The 17,503-nt window shown below is 41.2% G+C and overlaps 2 protein-coding genes across 2 annotated transcripts in view; one reads left to right on the forward strand and one right to left on the reverse strand.

Annotated features, from left to right (window-relative positions):
- Positions 1-17,503, forward strand: part of LOC147327572 (uncharacterized) — a 41,501-nt gene that overhangs the window by 6,499 nt on the left and 17,499 nt on the right. The gene's annotated exons all lie outside the window — the stretch shown is intronic.
- The window catches only part of dchs2 (dachsous cadherin-related 2), a 29,575-nt gene continuing 13,601 nt past the window's right edge, over positions 1,530-17,503 (reverse strand). Inside the window, exons 11-20 of the mRNA XM_086295262.1 lie at positions 16,545-16,679; positions 13,513-13,722; positions 12,110-12,970; positions 11,916-12,029; positions 11,132-11,343; positions 10,894-11,045; positions 8,522-8,652; positions 8,087-8,373; positions 7,603-7,744; positions 1,530-5,055 (exon numbers count right to left, since the gene is read on the reverse strand). Coding sequence (XP_086151388.1) covers positions 2,459-5,055; positions 7,603-7,744; positions 8,087-8,373; positions 8,522-8,652; positions 10,894-11,045; positions 11,132-11,343; positions 11,916-12,029; positions 12,110-12,970; positions 13,513-13,722; positions 16,545-16,679 — 4,841 coding nt within the window. The 3' untranslated portion in view covers positions 1,530-2,458. The remainder of the gene's footprint in view (positions 5,056-7,602; positions 7,745-8,086; positions 8,374-8,521; positions 8,653-10,893; positions 11,046-11,131; positions 11,344-11,915; positions 12,030-12,109; positions 12,971-13,512; positions 13,723-16,544; positions 16,680-17,503) is intronic.

Raw genomic sequence — 17,503 nt, forward strand, 5'->3', positions numbered from 1 at the left:
AACATTATTCACAAACCTCTCTTTCTTTCGTGTAAGTACTGAAACATTTTAGTGTGGTTGAGACTTCTTGACCCTTCTTTGTAAACGTACTCATACCTGACTGCCTGAGTGATGGGCAGCGTTTTATAAAGATCCACCGAATAACTCTTAACATTGGTGCAGGGACTGCTGAGCTATGTGCTGAGACACACAAGCTTGCTTTGCCAGATCACCTGATATAGTTAGAGATATCTTTCATCACTGTGGTCCTGAGGCCAGAGACCCACTGAAATCACAAATACAGAAGAGTGGAAAGCTTGTCAAAGCCCTGCGATGTGCAGTAGAGAAGCTGGCTAAGTCAATAAATACTTAAACATCTCTCAGTGGCTACATGCAGGGCACACTTGGCCAGTATAGTTCAAGGCTCGACTGTTTATTATCTTCTGTGAAACTATCTGATAAAGACTTTAGCTCTTCTGCTTCCTCGGCTCATATGTTGCCCAAAGGCAGCACACTTGGATTAACAGCAGACCACGTGGAGCCATGTTGAACCACTTTCAGATCATTTAAACAAGACAGGAGAGATGTGAGGTCTCGAAAACTTGAAATAAAAGGGGGAAACATAACAACAATAACTCATTATTAGGATTATAATCCATCAGTAAGTACTAGGTTGAAATATACTAGTGATGATATTGGCTTTCCTCTATTTTAATCAGTTTGTTTCATAACCTGAATTAATGTTCACATTAGAAAAGCCAGACTCTGATGTTTTGATGTTTAATTACCAGGCAAAGATTTGCTGCTGCTGTATATTTGTAAACCCTGGAAATGGTTGTGTGGACAATTGAAATACTAAAGGACTGGCAAAGTAACTTCAATCATCATTCTGATGCTCAGTTTGAACTCAGCAGGTCATCTTGACCATGTCTATGTGCCTAAATGGACTGATTTGCTGCCCTTTGATTGGCTGATAGACACATATTTGCATTAAAAAACACTTTAACAGGTGTACCTAACAAAGTGGTTCGAGAGTGTACACATATTATAGTGTTGGTCTATAAAAAGCATTTACACAGGATGTAAATGTTTACATCAGGATCCTAAAAGTGAAGAATAAGAACAGAATCTGTGATAGCGCTGCACACCACCACAAGTGTTCACATAGTTTGAAAAGCTTTATCCCATTTTTCTTATGTAAAGTATTATCAAAGAATTTAACCTCTTGTTGCTGTTCAGATGCAAAATATTGAAGCTGACCATGTGAAAGACCAGATTCATGAAAAGAAAACCGTCTGAAGCGTAAAATGCAATATCCTGGGAAAACACATCATAAAAGTTTAATGTATTTGTTGCAAAAATGCCTTTAAAGAGCTGTTTTATTATTGCCCCACCACAAGAATCCTGTCTTTATTACTGGTTCATGTCACTAATTCTCAGTTACAGTGACGAAAAAACATTTTTATCACTGGAAATGAGGAAATACGTACACATGCAAATCAAATTATCCTAAAGAAACTCGGTAGCACAAAAAAGCCCAAGAGAAACTTTTTTATTACAAATTATTTACTTACAAATGTTTTAGATTAGATTATACATTTCTCTGAAAATTATACCTAAAGTTCTGTTTATTAACAGGGTGGCCAAAGTTTACAGACAGCACACAGAAACAATCATGAATATATATCATGAGAAAATGACAAAAATCTGGAGCTGGTTCAGGAATAGAGACAGCAGAAACAGTACAATCTGTATAAACTTCGTACCAGTGAGGAATTCCTGAACTGCATTTTGGTTTTGAGAGATAGCTGCACTAACCCAGTCTTTCTTTTAGCTTCAAAAGTATTAAAGTATTAAATTGAAGGAATAAAATGTATTCTGTTTCTCACTGGGATTTATTGAGAGATTATATGAAAAGGGGAGGCAAAAAGGCCTGGATTCAAAATACCATTTTTTATTATTCCAGGAAGCAGCTAACATAGCTAACCGCAGAAAAATATTGCCTTTCTTTGGTTATTAAAGTTAAATCAACCATGAAAAAGTTTCCATTTAGAAGCTGCAACCAACTGCAATAACAAAGTGTTTCATTTTCTGCTCATATACATGTTTACAATAAAACATTCGGTAATTAATTGCTGACTAGAACATCTGCTCTTTTTCAGACATGTACATAACAAGGATATAATGCAAGACAGGTTTCAGTCCGGGTTTTCCAGATATTAATTTAGTATTTTTACTGAAGTGAGTTACGATTTCGCCCGGAATGCAAACCACTACAATAACTTCAATAGGATATTATTGTGTTGTATTACTGTATCACCCCTTAAAACCCTACAAGTGGACAATGAGACTATTATGGAAATGATACCAGGAATATATCTGAATATCAGCAAAATCACAACCAAACTGTGCAGTGTCTCCCAAAAAAATCTTCAAAAGGTGAATCGTAAATGAAAGTGATGTCACTTAAAATCTTTGGCTATACCTGTATTTCTGCCTCTAAAAGGCTAGCAGTGAGGGGTCCTGATTCAAGTCTGATCCCCCCAACTCCAGTGTCTGAGACAACTGGTGAGGCACTGGGGGTCCTTATAGTGAGCGAAGACAGTGATGGGGAGAAATTAGGTGTCATAGCTGAAGGGGTAAGTCCAGTGTTCCTGGCTAAGGGGGAATAAGCATATTTCCGGTAAGAGGGTCGTCTGACGATGCTTGGCACACGCCCTGGCTTTCGTGGAGGAACGGTCCTTATGCCCTGCTGTGCTACCCCTGTTATAAGAGGTGGTGGGTACATGAGACAACTCGATTCTGCTGCTAAGTCCTCACGGCCACCTTCAAGTTCCTCATCAGGGAGCATCCCAATATCAGTAAATACGGAGGCTAGAGTCTGGAAACGGGGTTCCCAGTCCAAAAGGTAGTCCCAGCAGTAGCTACCTTGCAACTCCTCGTCTAGAAACACCAGCGAGGAGAGAGAATCTGCAGAAGCCTGGGCTTCAGAAAGGGGGGCGAACCCTTTTATCCCCATGTTCTCCTTTAAATCTCTCATCCTGAGTATTCCAGGAAGTAGTCCCTCGCCGCCTCCTTCCTCTTTGAAGTGGTAGAGACTTTCTGTGCTGGCTATCCCTGAGACTAAACATTTATTGACTGATAAGATGTGCTCTGGTCCTACATCGATGGAACTGCAAGAGATATTATCTCCTAGTAAGGCAGAGTCTGGGATCTCTGTGGACTTCTGGGCAGATTCGTTTCTTTTACGGCAGGGGTATTCGTTGATCCACTTGATCTCCTGGTCCTCGGCTGTCTCGCCTTCCGCTGAACCTCGCCCGCTCGAGTCTGATGGATTATATGGCTTTGAGATGTCCATTTTAGTCACCATGATGCTTGGGCGTGTAATGTCATGCAAAGACATGGAACTTTGTGTTTGGTTATTATGTCTCGTGAGCGAGCTTGTGCCATGGCTCAAGTGCGTAGCAATGGCAGCAGCCTTTCTGATGGCTGCATCTTTGAGCTTACATCTGAGAACCAAGCTCACAAAAAGGATAAGCAGAAAGAGAAACATGATTAATGAAACAGTCAAACTGAGCATATGAGTATCCAGGGGGACTCCAGTTAGTGCTTCAGCTGAACTAGAGATATTGACAAAAACCAGGCAGGTTGTAGTCCTGGAGCCTAATCTAGGACTAGCTGCAGAAACAACCAGTTCTACCATGTCCTGGCTGCCTGCCCTATGATACACAGGACCAGAAACAAAGATAGCCCCAATTGTTCTGTTAATGGAGAAAAAAGGTGATGAATTCACAAGTGAGTACTCCACCACCCCGTCCACACCTCCATCATGGTCCATTGCCATCACGTAACCGACCGTATCACCAGGCTTGATGTTTTCTGGCAACAGAAAGTGATACTGCTTCTGGGTAAAGACCGGACTAAATTCATCCACTCCCTTGATATTTACTTGGACTCTCACTGTAGCAGCTTTGTCACCTTTATCTCTGGCTTCCACTATAAAACAGTACTCGCTTTCTCGTTCGTAGTCAAAGGTTTGTCTGGTGTGAATGTCGCCTGTCAGGGGATCGATGGCAAAGGCCTCCTTCCTCTCTGGGTTACCGCTGCCATAGTTCATGAAGCAGGAGGACATAACAGAGTAGGTGAGCTGCCCATAAGGGCCTAAGTCATTGTCAACAGCGTGAACAGAACATACATGGGTAAATGCAGGGAGGTTCTCCAGCACAGAACAGTTAACTGTAGGAAACATGAAATATGGGGTATTGTCATTCTCATCCAACACCGCGATGAAGACAATCGTAAATGCCACTTTATGGTTTTCAGATGATTTGCCACCATCCGATGCTCTGATGGTGAGGATGTATTTCGAGTCTTTTTCATAGTCGAGAGAGTTGTTGACTACTAAGAGGCCAGACTGAGGATCAAGCTTAAGGTGACCTTTACTGTTCCCAGAAATTATATCATACCGCACCAGGCCATTGGTTCCGAGGTCGGGATCGTGGGCACTGACCTGGACCAGTTTGGTACCTAACTGGCTGTTTTCACTTACTTGTGCATGGTACTCTGTGCTGGAAAACACAGGGACATTGTCATTGCAGTCTGTTACAGTCACCATGACGACGGTAGAGCTGTTCAGTGGAGGCATTCCTCGATCAGAAACGCTCACTGTTAATGCATAGCTCTCAGTAGTTTCACGGTCTAAAGCGTTGCAAAGAACAAGCTTTCCAACATTTTTAATCTGATTCTCAATCTGAACCATTTTTACTTCCAGACAGAATCTTTTCTCCTCATTTCCTCCGGTGATGGTATAGTCCAAATAGGTATTTTCAGGGCTCCAGTCTTGGTCCTCTGCAGAAAGAGTCAGCAGGGTAGTGTCTATAGGCGTGTCCTCCGGGACGGTGAGTGTGTATATGTCCTGGTAAAACGAAGGTTCGTGGTCGTTGGTGTCCAAAATCAGCACGTCTATGGAGGTAACGGTGGAGTGCATAGGATCTCCTCCATCTCTTGCTTCAACCAGAAGATGGATCAGGTTGCTGTTTGTGATGGCCTTTAAGGGCTTGTTAGTAAAAATAGACCCTGCAAAATAGAATATATTCCCATCAGTTAATGAGTTGCTTTAAAGGACCAGTTGATATTGTTGTATTGATAATGGTTCTAACATTCATGACTGTTACTAAAGGCAGTAACAGTCACAAACAGGACTATTAGCATATAATCATAGGCTTAAAATAAAGGCTAAATTAATATAAAGGCTTTATTCACATCTTTGTTTTTCAACAAGGGGAAATAATTTTTTTTTTTTTTTTTACAATACATGCCAAATATTGCAAAACTCTTTAACTCTTTGGAAGTTTAGCCCATAGTTTAGTACTTTGGTTTTGGTTTGGCCTGCAGTCTTCCCAGCTATGACCATCTATGACAGAAATACATTGCTGCATCTAATAATAAGTTTTAATATATATACTGGCAAGCACGGGAACAAAGATAAAACTTCAGGTAGTCAGTAACATGATTCAAAATGTTGTGGATCCGAATGTCTGAAACCACATGTAAAAACATGACCAACAAATCTGGTAATAATCAGATATTTTGACAACCCTTAAAACAGAACATAGTAAAACAAGAACACTGAGAGCACAACTCCACCGAAGGCCAGGGGCTAAACTAAAACTTAGATGTTTTTATTACAACATGCTGACGTCAGCCTGCTTTCATTACAATATGACGACATCAGCCTGTTACGGTGTCTTTGTGACATCATAAGGCGTTACATTGAAAACCTAAAGAGTAAGTTGTACAGCTCCCTCCATGCCCTTTCATACGATATATTACTCAAAATGGTTACTTGAAATTATTTTTCCAAGGTCAACTTTGATCTTTGGCGCTAACAACAAAGGTCAAATGTTTAGCCAACCAAGGCAGTCATGCCACCCGAGGTCTAATATGAGGTTGTGGAATTTGAAGACGATCTATAAAAAAATGTGGGTAAAATAAAGTTTTACTGACTTTAGTGTGACCATGAGTTGGAGCTGTTTTTGGTATCTACCCCTCCTCCTCTCGGTAGGGAGAACAATAGAATATTTTTGTAAAGCAAGATTTGTTAGACGAAAAGTAATCAGAAGATCACTACATCAAGCCCGACGGACAGAAAACTTCATCACAGATATAGAAATGACTAAATCAAGTGTAATCTGTAAAGCACCCATAGTGATTTCTAAACAAACTGTTCTTCTCTCAGCTTATGGTAGCAACCGAAATGTGTATACAAGAAAACAAAGACTAGAGATAATGACTCTGCCATGGAAGAAAAATCCACAGTGCAACATGCTGGTGGGAACTTTCAAGGGTTTTTTTTGGTTATTTTGGAGTTGGTCACTTTCCCTGAATGGACTTCATCTGACCCAGGAGGAGCAGCACAACACCAGATGCTTCATTTTTCTTTGTGAAGATGGATTAACAGACTCAATGCAGCAGAATAATGATCCCAATGCACACTGGATATTTCAAGAAGCACTCGGAGACTAAGAAAGGTGGACAATCCTGATATGAAAAGAAGCTCATATCAGGAAGCAAATAAATACATGGTTATATGGTCATTTAGACCAAAATATTCTTCACTGAATTCAAAGACCTGGCCTTCAGTTTAAGAAATATACAGTTGAAGGATTTGCTCCTCTTAAGATCAGTGTATTGTAACAATCTATCAATTTATTAAGGGTTAAATCAAAACTACCGTGGTCATTAGACACAGCATTGCAACATTATTTCCATGTGCTGACTGGAAGGGCAATTTTCTTGGTGAAATGCAACAAAGTGTCTGTTCATCTAATTTATTATTCCACTTCAGTGCCACTTAAGGTTTTCTACAGGACGATTGCATTCACTCTGAGGCTCTACTCTAACAGAGACACACCGTACCACAGAAAACACCATACTCGGCAACATTGCTGCAAATTTCCATTAGTGCATCTCACCACAAAACAGGGCAAATGCATTTCTCTGATATTAAATTTGGGGTTCAAACCTGGTAAAAGCCCATAAATTACTCTTAAGTGAAAGAGAACTGGCCAGAACTGAGGGGAGCTGGTTTGGTTTCAGCTATGTAGGATTTATCTTCTTTCTTGGGTTTAGGGATTCTTAAAAGGGAGATAATAACACAGGCACGGCTCATCCAAAGCACTCTATCTTGCTGACTTCTAATCGGCTTTTTTTCGCTCTTGTCCAAGAACCTCACTAGCACAAGACTTCAAAAATATATTTCCACATTGCTAAAATGCTACTGGCAGAAGAAAAAGTCCAAGTATCATTTCCTGCTGTATCCTGAGCTGCTCCCAGTCAGGTTTTCAGTGTGCCGTTGGTTAAGGCATGCATGACTTTAACTGTGCAAGTAAAGATACCTTCAATGTAGAGAGCAACTCCTAAATATAGAAATCATACCACTAGACAGTCATAACATTTGATATCAGTAGAGTATGAGTATAGAGTATAGTAACTCTGGTATACTTAGATACTGCATGTGCCATATACATGTGCGCAAAGAGTATAGAGTAATCGTTTGCTGTCAGTGTTCATACATCATGTATGGGAGCACTTTCCCTTTTCATGAGTTGCACCGTTCCTTACCATCCTCTGGCTGGATGTAAAAGCCTTGCAGGGGAGATGAAAGCAGTCTGTAGTTGATCTTGCCATTGAGTTCAGAATCTCTGTCGGTAGCTGACACGGACACGACAAACGTGTCTGCTGAGACCAGCTCTGATAACTCCACCTCCAAGAGAAAAACAAAGAGCAAATCACATCTGCAGAAAGTTTTCTGAATCTACTGAAAGTTTTTACTCTTTACATATTCCACCTCCTTTTCTAACTTTCATTCAATTAGGCCACGGGCTTTTAGGAAAATGATCCAATCCAAACTTTGATGAGTTATTATATATGTGGTGCTGGTATATGGTATATAAGGTGCTGTCCAGAAGAGCGCAGGCCTCTGCTAGAGGGGGGAATATTTATTTTATATCTATATATCTATATATATGGGGGAATATTTTGAGTACCACATAATTAAGATTATGAATGCTTTCAACCATCTGACTGAAAAATCGTGTATCTGCACCTGGTAGGAGTCCTGGGTGAACGCTGGAGCGTTGTCATTGACATCGAGCACTTGAACTTTAACCTCTCCATTGGTCTGGTGAATTGAGTCAGATGCCCAGACCGTCAGAGTGTACTCTGTCTGCTCCTCATAGTCCAGGGCTCGAGTCAGGGTAATGACGCCAGTATACCGGTCGATAGCAAAGGGAATATTGGTGCTGCTGTTGTCTGAGAAGCTGTAGGTGATAGTCGAGCTCAGGTCAACGTCATTTGCAGTCACTTGGGTCACCATGTATCCTGCTGGCAGATCTAGGCAGAGAATAGCAGATTGTAGTTTAAACTACAATGAACTTGGATTTAAATCTTGTCCTACAAAAACTGTAAGTATTGATGTACTGAAGAGATTCTGCCATTCAAAGAAATGGAAGAGCAGTGCATTGACAGGAGTTAGGCTTACTCTCAGTTATAAGTACAGGATCCATGGGGGGAATGGCAGGGCTGTTGTCGTTGACATCTACCACTTGGACCCTAACGGTGGCGGTGCTGCTCAGTGGAGGATTCCCCCTGTCTGCTGCCTGTAGAACCAGCCTGTAATATAGAAAGGTAGGAAATTAGCAAATAATACAACTGAGCTTTAGTCAAATTCTCAAATCCATTTTTCAGCTGAGCGGGCCTGTTGACTCAGAGTAAAACAGAGTTTCTTGGTTACACCCACAATCACAAAGATATAATCCTGTTTTATTGTAATGTGGAGGAGGAAAAGTTAGTCAAGTCTTATTCCATCCAAGGTATGGACATTGAGGCTGTGGACAGCTACAGGTACCTTGGTGTTCATCTGAACAATAGACTGGACTGGACTCATAACTCAGACGCCCTCTACAGGAAAGGGCAGAGCAGGCTGTACCTGCTGCGGAGACTCAGGTCGTTTGGAGTGGAGGGCCCACTCCTGAAGAAATTCTATGACTCTGTGGTGGCTTCTGCTATCTTTTATGGTGTGGTCTGCTGGGGCGGCAGCATCTCTGCTGGGGACAGGAAGAGACTGAACAGGGTGATCCGAAGGGCCAGCTCTGTTCTAGGATGCCCTCTGGACCCAGTGGAGGTGGTGAGTGACAGGAGAACGGCGGCTAAGCTGTCATCCCTGATGGACAACATCTCCCACCCCATGCAGCAGACTGTGACAGCACTGAGCAGCTCCTTCAGTGGGAGACTGCGGCACCCACGGTGTGGGACGGAGAGATTTCGCAGGTCTTTCCTCCCCACTGCTGTCAGACTCCATAATAAAGACTTTAACTGATCAAGCACACACATCCATACATATGCAATAATACTAAGTGCAATAATCCTTTCTGTCATCGTTGTATTTTTACTCAGTTGTATATAGTATTTGTATTCTATTTTTATCTTATTGTATATTTATTTTATTCTACTGTATATAGTATTTTATTTTATTCTATTCTGTACAGTTGTGTACTGTATTTATTCTTATTGTATTCTAATTTTTGCCTCATAACTTTTGCACTGTCCACTTCCTGCTGTGACAAAACAAATTTCCCACGTGTGGGACTAATAAAGGTTATCTTATCTTATTCCTTTCTGCCTTTCAAAGAAATGGAAGACCAGTGCAGTGAAGAGGGTTAGGCTTACTGTCAGTTGTAACTACAGGCTCCATGGGTGGCTTAATTCAGATTTATTACGTTGTCTTGGCCCCTTCTTGTAAAAGAGACAAATCAGTACTTTGTAAAAAAAAAACCCAAAAAACCCCCAAACTGCTGCTACCTTGAATCCTGAAAATCTTCACCTGTAGTCATGGTAGAAAAAAGTACGCCCTCTTTCAGTTCTAACATTTTACAAATAAAAATAAAATAAAAATAATCTGGTCCTTAGCAGGTCTTAAGATCAGATAAATACAACCTCAGATGAGCAACAACACATTACACCATATCATTAGTTATTTATCAAAACTAAGCCAAACAGTGTGTGAAAAACCTCAGCACACTCCATCATTCAGTAGCTTGTAGCACCAACTTTGGCAGCAACAACCTGAACTAATCGTTTTTGTATGACTTTATCAGCCTCTCACATGGTAGTGGAGGAAATTTGGCTCATTCTGCAATGTTTTTTCAGCTTATTGAGGTTTGAGGCACTTTGTTTGTGCACAGCTCTCTTAAGGTCCTGCCACAGCATTTCTATCAGTATGAGGTCTGGACTTTCACTGAGTCACTGCAACGCCTTCATTCTTTTCCCTTTTGTTTTGTAGATTTGCTGCTGTGCTTGGGATCTATTTCCTGTTACATGACCCAATTTCAGACTTCACCTGTCAGGCACATGGCCTCATATTTGAGTCTAGATGACTTGGTATACGAGGTGCCCAGGTCCCAAATCACCACACACTTGACTATTGCTAATATGCTGTGTGTGGTTTTCACCTAACAAGACATTTGATCTTATCTGTCCAGCAGACATTGTTCCAGAAGTTTTGCAGCTCAGGAGGCAGAGTGGGTGCAATATGCCCCGTTTTGTGATTTATCTGATATTGTATTTATCCGAGCTTAAGACCTGCTAAGAACCAGATCATTTTTATTATATCCTGATACGTAAAAGCTTAGAAATGAAAGAAGGTGTATCTTCTTTTCACCAGGACTGTAGGAAGATTGTAAAATGCCACCAAAATAATTGCTGTACTACGCCAGTTAAAATGCTTTAACATTTACGAAGAAGTGAAGTAGAAGAAACATGCAACTGTAGCTGATTCCATTTTGGAAGTAGAATCAATTTTATGTGTGCAATAAAGTTTTACTTAATATTTTTTATTGAGCAGTTTGAGCATACTTGTATGATGGAGTGATCTCGCGGTCCAGTAAAACATTGGTCGCAAGGATTCCTCGTACAGAGTCCAAAATGAAAGCTCCATTAAGGTTACCAGAGAGAATGGAGTATTCAATCTGGCCGTTCATGCCGCTGTCAGCATCGGAGGCAAACACCTGTTCAAAATATGAGAAGCGGTCAGTATTAGAGGGATCACTGCATGCATCTCACATCAATGAGGGCGTTATTACCGAAAGTTTACCTGCATAATGTAGGTATTGTGCACTTGGCCCTCCCAGACAGCTGTCCTGTAGCTGCTGTGTTCAAACTGGGGTGCGTTGTCATTGATGTCCACCAGAGTGATGGAGACCCTGCAGTGAGCTGTCTGCAGCCCACTGTCAGCCAGCACCACCAGCTGGATGTGGGGGTTCACCTCAAAGTCCAGAGAGTAATCCTTCTGCACTCGGATTTCACCTACATAAGACGGTAACATGAAGGTAAAAGCTGCACTCAAAAGGAAGTACAGCTCAGTTAATATCAAGCCAATAAGGTTTATTTTTAAAAACACAAATCATAATCTTAATTGACATCTTACTTCACGCCCTTCTGTGAACAGGGCCTTTTCCTCTTTGGCCTCTTTTCACCAAATAATAGAAAAGTCATGGTAAAGTAGTGGAAAGAAAAACACAGCTTTCAATCTGACAACAAAGGCGTCGACAGAAGTACTTTTAGGTTCAAGTTTTTGTGGTGAACGTTCAGTCCAACATCAGTATGAGATTGTGTATTTGACTTGGTGTGTCTGCACGGTTACTTTATGTAGACGTGAGTCAAAAAAAGGAATTTGGGGGAAAATATGATAAAATCATACATGGTTTTGAAATACGTATGTATTAAAAAATGCAGAAGGACCAGAAAAGCTGATTTTTTTTTTTTTTGAAAAGGGGTAATTTAGGGATAATACAAAAAACTAACAGAAAACCTAAATTGCGGGATTAGACGGTTTTATTGGTTAAAAAGTTGTATTTAGAAATTAACATTTTAATTACCAGTGTGACGGTTAATGGAGAAAACCTGGTTCTCGTTGCCGCTAAATATGGTGTATGTTATTCTTTGTCTGCTGCTGCTTTGGTCGTTGGCCTCCACCTTTGCAATCCAAGTGCCTTTAGAAAGAAAAAGACAAAAACAATGACTGAGCTGTTCAGTGGTATCGGTGAAAACAAGACAAACAGATACAACGTACCAGCTCTGCTGTTCTCCTTGACACTGGCGTTGTAGACTTTGCTTGTGAACTGCAGTCCTTCGTGTTCTCCCTTCAGATGGATAAAAACCAGGCAGGTAGAGGTCAGAGCAGGATGTCCTCTGTCTGAAACGACAACTTGCAGCTTCCTCCCAGAGAAACCCGCTCTCACTCGTCTTCTCAGCGAAATCTCTCCAGTCTCTGTGTTGATGTCAAACAGATTGTCCTCGTCTGATAACGCATAATGTATCGTCCCATTCTCACCCTGATCCCCATCTGCTGCTGTCACTGTGGTAACTATCTGGTTCGCCAGCGTCCTCATGGAAACCCACGCGTTGAAGGGAGTCTGCTCACAGACCGGCATGTTGTCGTTCACGTCCTCCACCTGTATGGTGACCGACGCCAAAGAGCTCAGCGGTCCCTGAGTGCATCCATCGGTAGCGACAGCTCTGAGGCTGTACTGAGCTCTGCTCTCTCGGTCCAGAGACCTGGTGGTGCGGATCGCTCCCGTGAAGGCGTCGATTAAAAAGGCCCCTTGGCTGTTATCATCTGTCAGGGAGTAGGTCACTTCCCCGTTAGACCCTTCGTCAGGATCCGACGCACTTACACGCAGGACTTCAGCTCCTGCGGGGAGGCCCTCGCTGATAGAGGCATGATAGTTCTTGCGGGTAAAGGAAGGGATGTTATCGTTCTGGTCCAGCAGCACCAGATGGAGCTGGGTGAAGGAGCTGAGTGGGGTGGGGCCATAGTCACGGGCCTGGATGGTGAGTGTGTAATTCTGCATTTCCTCCCGGTCAAGGACCTGTGTGGTGCTAATGGCTCCGGTGTGACTGTTGATGGTGAACCGACCTCTGTAGTCCTCACCTGCAGACAATCAGAGATGACATCAGTGGAAAGGAAATAAAGGATAATTCCACTTTAACTTTGGCCACTCGACTCAACAATGCACTTTTGATGTCTTGAAAGCAAGCAGTCAGACATTCATCCATTTAGAATTTTGCTTGCTTCATTTATCTGAAGGTCAGACTAAATGTATGCTGCTAATGGTCTCTCCAAGCAGAAACATTATATGCACACAGCTCAATATTGAACCAAGAAGTTAGTAGATAAGCTGTGCTTGTCCCTTCACTACAGACAGTTTGTGCAAGTCTTTAACTGTTAAATAAATGATATGCTCTAAAATACCCACAAGTTACGCACCTACAAGAGCTGCTCAGACTGCATCAGCACTCAACTAACCTGCTCTGCAACTTTGCCTGAGCTGCCACTTTATGCGAGCCAATAATGGACTTGTTGCAAAGGTGGCATCATTACAGTAGTAGCCTTGAATTCACTGAATGACGGCATGAAGTACAGGTAAAACTTTCAAGTTGCTTGAAATACAAAACAAGGTCTGATCTTCTCACCAACTATGGAGTAGTGAATGGTGCCATTTTCTCCATGATCTGGGTCAGAGGCCTGGGCGGTGTGGATGACCCCAGGAGGAAGGTTTTCCGGGATGCTGATGCGGAAGGATGACTGCATGAACTCTGGGGGGTTGTCGTTGTCATCCAGCACAGAGCACATCACCGTCGTCGTGCTCGAAAGTGGCCGAGCGCTGCTGTCACGAGCCTGGACTGGAGATAGGAACAGAAAGGAAGGACACAGAGGCTTCCTCACCAGTTCTTTTTTAATTATTTACTAAAATATTCAAATGCTTGACACCCACAGGCTTTATAATAAGTACTGATGTTTTAAACAACAAGTGCCTAATACTATTAGCATGTTCTTTAGACCCTTTTTTCTATTTTTCTTTGGCATGTTTTAAATAGCATCCAAATAGCACCAAAAGCAAAGTGTAGCTATTGTAAACCTGATGTCTTAATGTCTGAATGTCTCAGATATGTCACACGCTGTTATTTTAATAACTCATTCAACACTAGAGTATAATTTTAAAAAGCCATGCCGTACACATTATATGTAACAATTTTACTCAAGATTCTTTCTTACAACACAGCAATGAGGCAATTATTGGCTGTGTGTCTGGACACTGTGTGGCCAGATTGGATGTTTAATAGTCTTTTTCAGGCAATTTTTGTTTTTTGTTTTGTGTATTTTATGTTCAATATAGGTATTTGTTGTGCCTGAAAATGAATAAAAAATAGCAGTAAAAACTCCAAAATCAGTCAACGGAAAATAATGAGACACAGCTTTTAACACATGCTGACAAGAATTTTTTTATTTCTTTCCAATTCATTTCAGTGTTTCCCAATAAGCCGTGTGAGATTTTGGCGTGGCTTCTAAATATTCAGGCCTTCCTGTTATTATATTTAATTACTGGGACTTTATTTTTAATTATACTGGCAACTGTACAAATATTATGGTAAAACATGTGAAAACATTTCACCAAACGCTGGTGAATCTGTTGAATGTAATTACTGCACGCACCCATGTGAGAGCGAAAGCAAACTCTCGAAAAGACAGAAGGGTGTAGCGGTGCAGTCAGAAGAGGTTAGCTATACTGTAGCTCAGCCCTTTAACAGTCTTCTGTTTCCTTAACATAAATCAATCTGCTGAATAACGTCGCTTTAACGGAGAAAGTCGACCTTAAATTCTTTACGGCTTTGCCGGTGAAGCGTGACAAAGGAGAAGGTACAGAATGAAAGTATTTGTATAACCCTTCAGATGCAGGCTCTCACCCAATTATCGTTGTGAGTGTGTGGCTAAGCAAGCAAGGTCGTGATATGAAAGGAATCAAATTCCTCTGTTTACACAGCTGTTGTCACATTAGCTGGGATGTCTTTGAAACCAGTTTTCCTCAGGACATCTTGATCATAGCCATTAGTGATGCAATAACAGGGCAGCTCAACACAAACATCACCTCCATACAGACTGCCTCATCAGCAGATTGTATCTTCTGCCTGACAGGCTGTAATTGAACAATTACAGAAATTTGCACTGACTTTAAGTACTGTGCAAAAGCCTTGAGCCACCCCTTATTTCTTTATATTTTGTGTCTTGAGCAATAGTTCTCCAGGTCTTTCTGGAGGTTTTTCAAAGTCTTTTTGCTAAACATTGGCTGCTTTTTCACTCATTCTCAGTTTCATTTTCCCTTTGTTTCTAGCGCCCTGCCACAAAAACACATCTCATCGTTGGTTATATCCACAAAAAATACCAAACATAACACATTTGACAGGAATAGTAATGTATTTTTGCACCAACAAGATGATTCTTAAAGACCTGTTGGCTGAAAACTTAGTGTGCACCACGTTCTTATAAAATCTGAGGAAACTGGAGGAAAAAAGAAGAAATGGCAAGAGTAAGAAACTATCTGCAGGAGATGAACAGAATCTAAAAGTCATGTCCTTAACAAATCGGAAAACAATCCAGCAAAGACCTGACAAAGCACCTGAGAGATGTATCTGTCCCTTCAGTTGATCCATCTGCTGTTCACTAAAGCTTCATCAGAAATGGTCTTATTGGCTTTCAAGAAGCTATTCTTAAAGAATAGAAACAGGAGAAAAGGTTGAAGTTACAGAAAAACTAGAATGAAAATCAGGTCTTATGGAGTGATATGAAAATGAATTTGAAATCTTTGGCTCAAATCATCTTAATATGTGGGGAAGAAGTCAGAACAGAGATCCAACAGTGAGTGTCTACAGCCATCTGTAAAACACGGTGGAGCCTCAGTCATGGTCTGCGGCTGCATTCCAACCAGTTATGGACGTAGAAATGTACCGTCAGGTATTGTTCAACTATGCAATATTATCTGAAAAGTATCTGATTGACAATGATACCAAACAGACTGCCAATGCAGTCAAAGCATACCTGCATAGAAAAACACACCATTAAACACCATCAGTCTTGGATTGGCCTCCCCAGAGCCCGGACCTCAACATTACTGAAGCAGTGTGGTATCATCTTGACAGAGAACCGAAAAAAAGGCAGCCAACATCCAAGGAAGAGCTCTAGATGTCCTTCAACAAGCCTGGAGAATTATTCCTGAAGACTACTTAAAGCATTAGAAGAAAACTTTTTTACACGTTTCAACAAACTCCTCCACCTATTTCCCAAGACTTTTGCCCAATGCTGTACGACTGACTGGCGCGTTTGTCACGACACTTGACAAACACAAGATTTCCTTTTACCACTGTTGTTGTATTAGATTGCTCTGATTTATTACAGAAAAAAATCCATTTTGGTGATGAGTTACTTAGTTTCTGAGCATAATTCTGATGTCTTCAGTGTTATCATTCTGGAAGTCATTAAACATGTGACTTTTACTGCATTGTTTTGCACAACTGCCGATTTTCCCTTGAGTTTGTTAACCCTGAACTTATAATTAAACTTTCTCATTTTTGTTAATAGATACGTGCTTTACTTCTGGCTTTTATTGTTGAAAACTGTTATTTAAAATGTTATTGCTCAGGACTAACAGATGTTTGCTTATGTGTCCTACCTCTGAGAGTAAAATGCTGCTGCTGCTCTCTGTCCAGGTAGGAGGTGGTGGTAATCAGGCCGGTGTACGGGTTGATGCTGAAGAGCTCATAGCCGGGACCCGGCAGCAGACTGTACCACACCACAGCGTTCTCCTCTGAGGACATGAACACAGGAGGCGAATGTAAATGCTGTCACAGACCTCAAAACAAATGCTCAAGCAAAAAAAAAAAAAAGGAAAATCAAGGTTAATAGAAAAAAAAAATCAACTTGATCATATATCAGATGATGCTGCATAATTACAGAAATCCAGTGATTTACATTACAGATATGCTCCCCGACAAACGATACACGCTAGTTTCTCTACTGAAAAAAACATTTCCAGTTTCAAGTAGATATAAATGGCCTTAACACTGGTGAGACAAAAAATGTGGCTTCTCTAATGAGACTATGGATGTCAAAAACAACACAGTGCATTTTTATGCTCACGATCTCCAGAAAAACCGATACCTCTAGTCGTTGAATCGTTATCTACCTCACACATTCAACTTTAGTTCAAGTCCATTCATGTTTATTGCTGCTTCTGTTTCAGGCAGCGCTTATCTCAAGGAAAAGAGAACAATGTGGCCACTGAACTTCACAAGGCAGTTAAAACCTCAGCGAAAGCCTGCTGCTTGCAGCTTTTATGGTTCTTGTGATACGAAGCAAACGCAGAGTTCACTTCAACTTTACGTGCAAGCTGTGGTCTTGATGACCATCACAATGATGCACGTTTCACATCACGTTAGTTTCAGAAGATAGAACAAGGCGAGGAATGCGTATAGCATTTAAGGCTATGATTACTAAGATATCTTTTATGCTGATAGCAGTAAAACATTTGAATCACGGGGCATTTGCACGTTTTTGAAATTACGGTCTATTCACACACTTGTATGATGTTTTATAAGAGCATAACTCGATTACTAGACTTCTTCTGCTTAG

This window comes from Aulonocara sp. 'chitande type north' Nkhata Bay, linkage group LG6 (assembly GCF_057382095.1).
Source record: "Aulonocara sp. 'chitande type north' Nkhata Bay isolate Kocher_YH1m ecotype deep benthic linkage group LG6, A_spYH_male_GT1.1, whole genome shotgun sequence".
Taxonomy (NCBI): Eukaryota; Metazoa; Chordata; class Actinopteri; order Cichliformes; family Cichlidae; genus Aulonocara; species Aulonocara sp. 'chitande type north' Nkhata Bay.